This window comes from Otolemur garnettii, unplaced genomic scaffold (genome assembly GCF_000181295.1).
Source record: "Otolemur garnettii isolate 467f Iridium unplaced genomic scaffold, OtoGar3 scaffold00038, whole genome shotgun sequence".
Taxonomy (NCBI): Eukaryota; Metazoa; Chordata; class Mammalia; order Primates; family Galagidae; genus Otolemur; species Otolemur garnettii.
In genome coordinates, this window is record NW_003852433.1 from 8,153,130 (window position 1) to 8,154,137 (window position 1,008).

The 1,008-nt window shown below is 60.2% G+C and overlaps 1 protein-coding gene across 2 annotated transcripts in view; it reads right to left on the minus strand.

Annotated features, from left to right (window-relative positions):
• The window catches only part of DYNLL1 (dynein light chain LC8-type 1), a 2,792-nt gene extending 2,110 nt beyond the window's left edge, over window positions 1-682 (minus strand). The window contains exons 1-2 of one of the 2 annotated variants that reach the window (XM_012805244.1): window positions 518-682; window positions 167-304 (exon numbers count right to left, since the gene is read on the minus strand). In XM_012805244.1, coding sequence (XP_012660698.1) covers window positions 167-298 — 132 coding nt within the window. In that variant the 5' untranslated portion in view covers window positions 299-304; window positions 518-682. The remainder of the gene's footprint in view (window positions 1-166; window positions 305-517) is intronic. The other variant, XM_023513325.1, reaches the window with a different exon arrangement.
• Window positions 683-1,008: the final 326 nt, after the last annotated feature.

The window sequence follows — 1,008 nt, forward strand, 5'->3', positions numbered from 1 at the left end:
AGAGGAGCGCATAATTCATTCGCGTCCTTTCTGGAAACCTCTACGCCCTGAGCCGCCCAGAGAGCGCCGAAGGGTCTATCAGGCGCCCTGGGAACGCCGTGTTGGAGAGAAGAAACTCCCTTCTCCCAGTGGTGACTCTCCCCGGGCTCCCGCACCCCATCCTCACCTTCTTGATATGGGCCGCAATATCCTTTTCTATGTTGTATTTCTCCAACGCCTGAGTAGCGCACTCCACGGAGTCCTGTTGCATCTCTTCCGACATGTCCGCATTTTTGATCACGGCCTTTCGATCGCACATGGTTACCTGAGGAACAAGACCCAGGCAACGGGTTGAGGAGTTGGGGGTGTGAGCCGCGCCCCCAAGGCGCCAACTCCCCACGCCCGGCCCGCACCACCCGGGGACGACGCCCCCCCACCCCACTTTCTCCTCAGGAAGCGCGGGTCACGCGGCAGGATAAGCACCGCAGAGGCGAAAGCGGGTAGCGAAAACACGCCCTGGAGCCCTCGACTTTCTCACCAAGAAGAAGGGGATACCCAACTGCAACGGTCTCTTGAGGGAGGTGCTAGCACAGCTCAAGTCTGGCGACAGCTGCGACAGGTACCGAAGCCGTGGCGCATCTAAGCAGCCGCACGCCAGCCGCCGCCGCCTAGTGCTCAGGCCCCGCCCCGTTCCCACTGGCCCCGCCCCCCGACGCTCAGTCCCTATTGGTGTAACGCAGCCCACAGAATTCTCCCATTGGTCCGTGAACTCAATGGTTTCCTCTGGATCTTTCTCCTGCATTTTGTTTCAGACCACAATGCACCGCTCACGGCGTCGGTTGCCCCGGCAATGGGCCGCACGAGGTGAGGCCCCTTATCCCGGAAGGTGGAGTCGGGGCTGAGTCTCGAGGACCACGAGGCTGCTTCCGAGGGATAAGAGAGGACCTTCTGCAGGAGCCAAGGGAAGTGTTTCCACATTCACGGATCTTGTCCCAGGGTGTGTTCTCGAACGATAATGTCAAGAAGTTG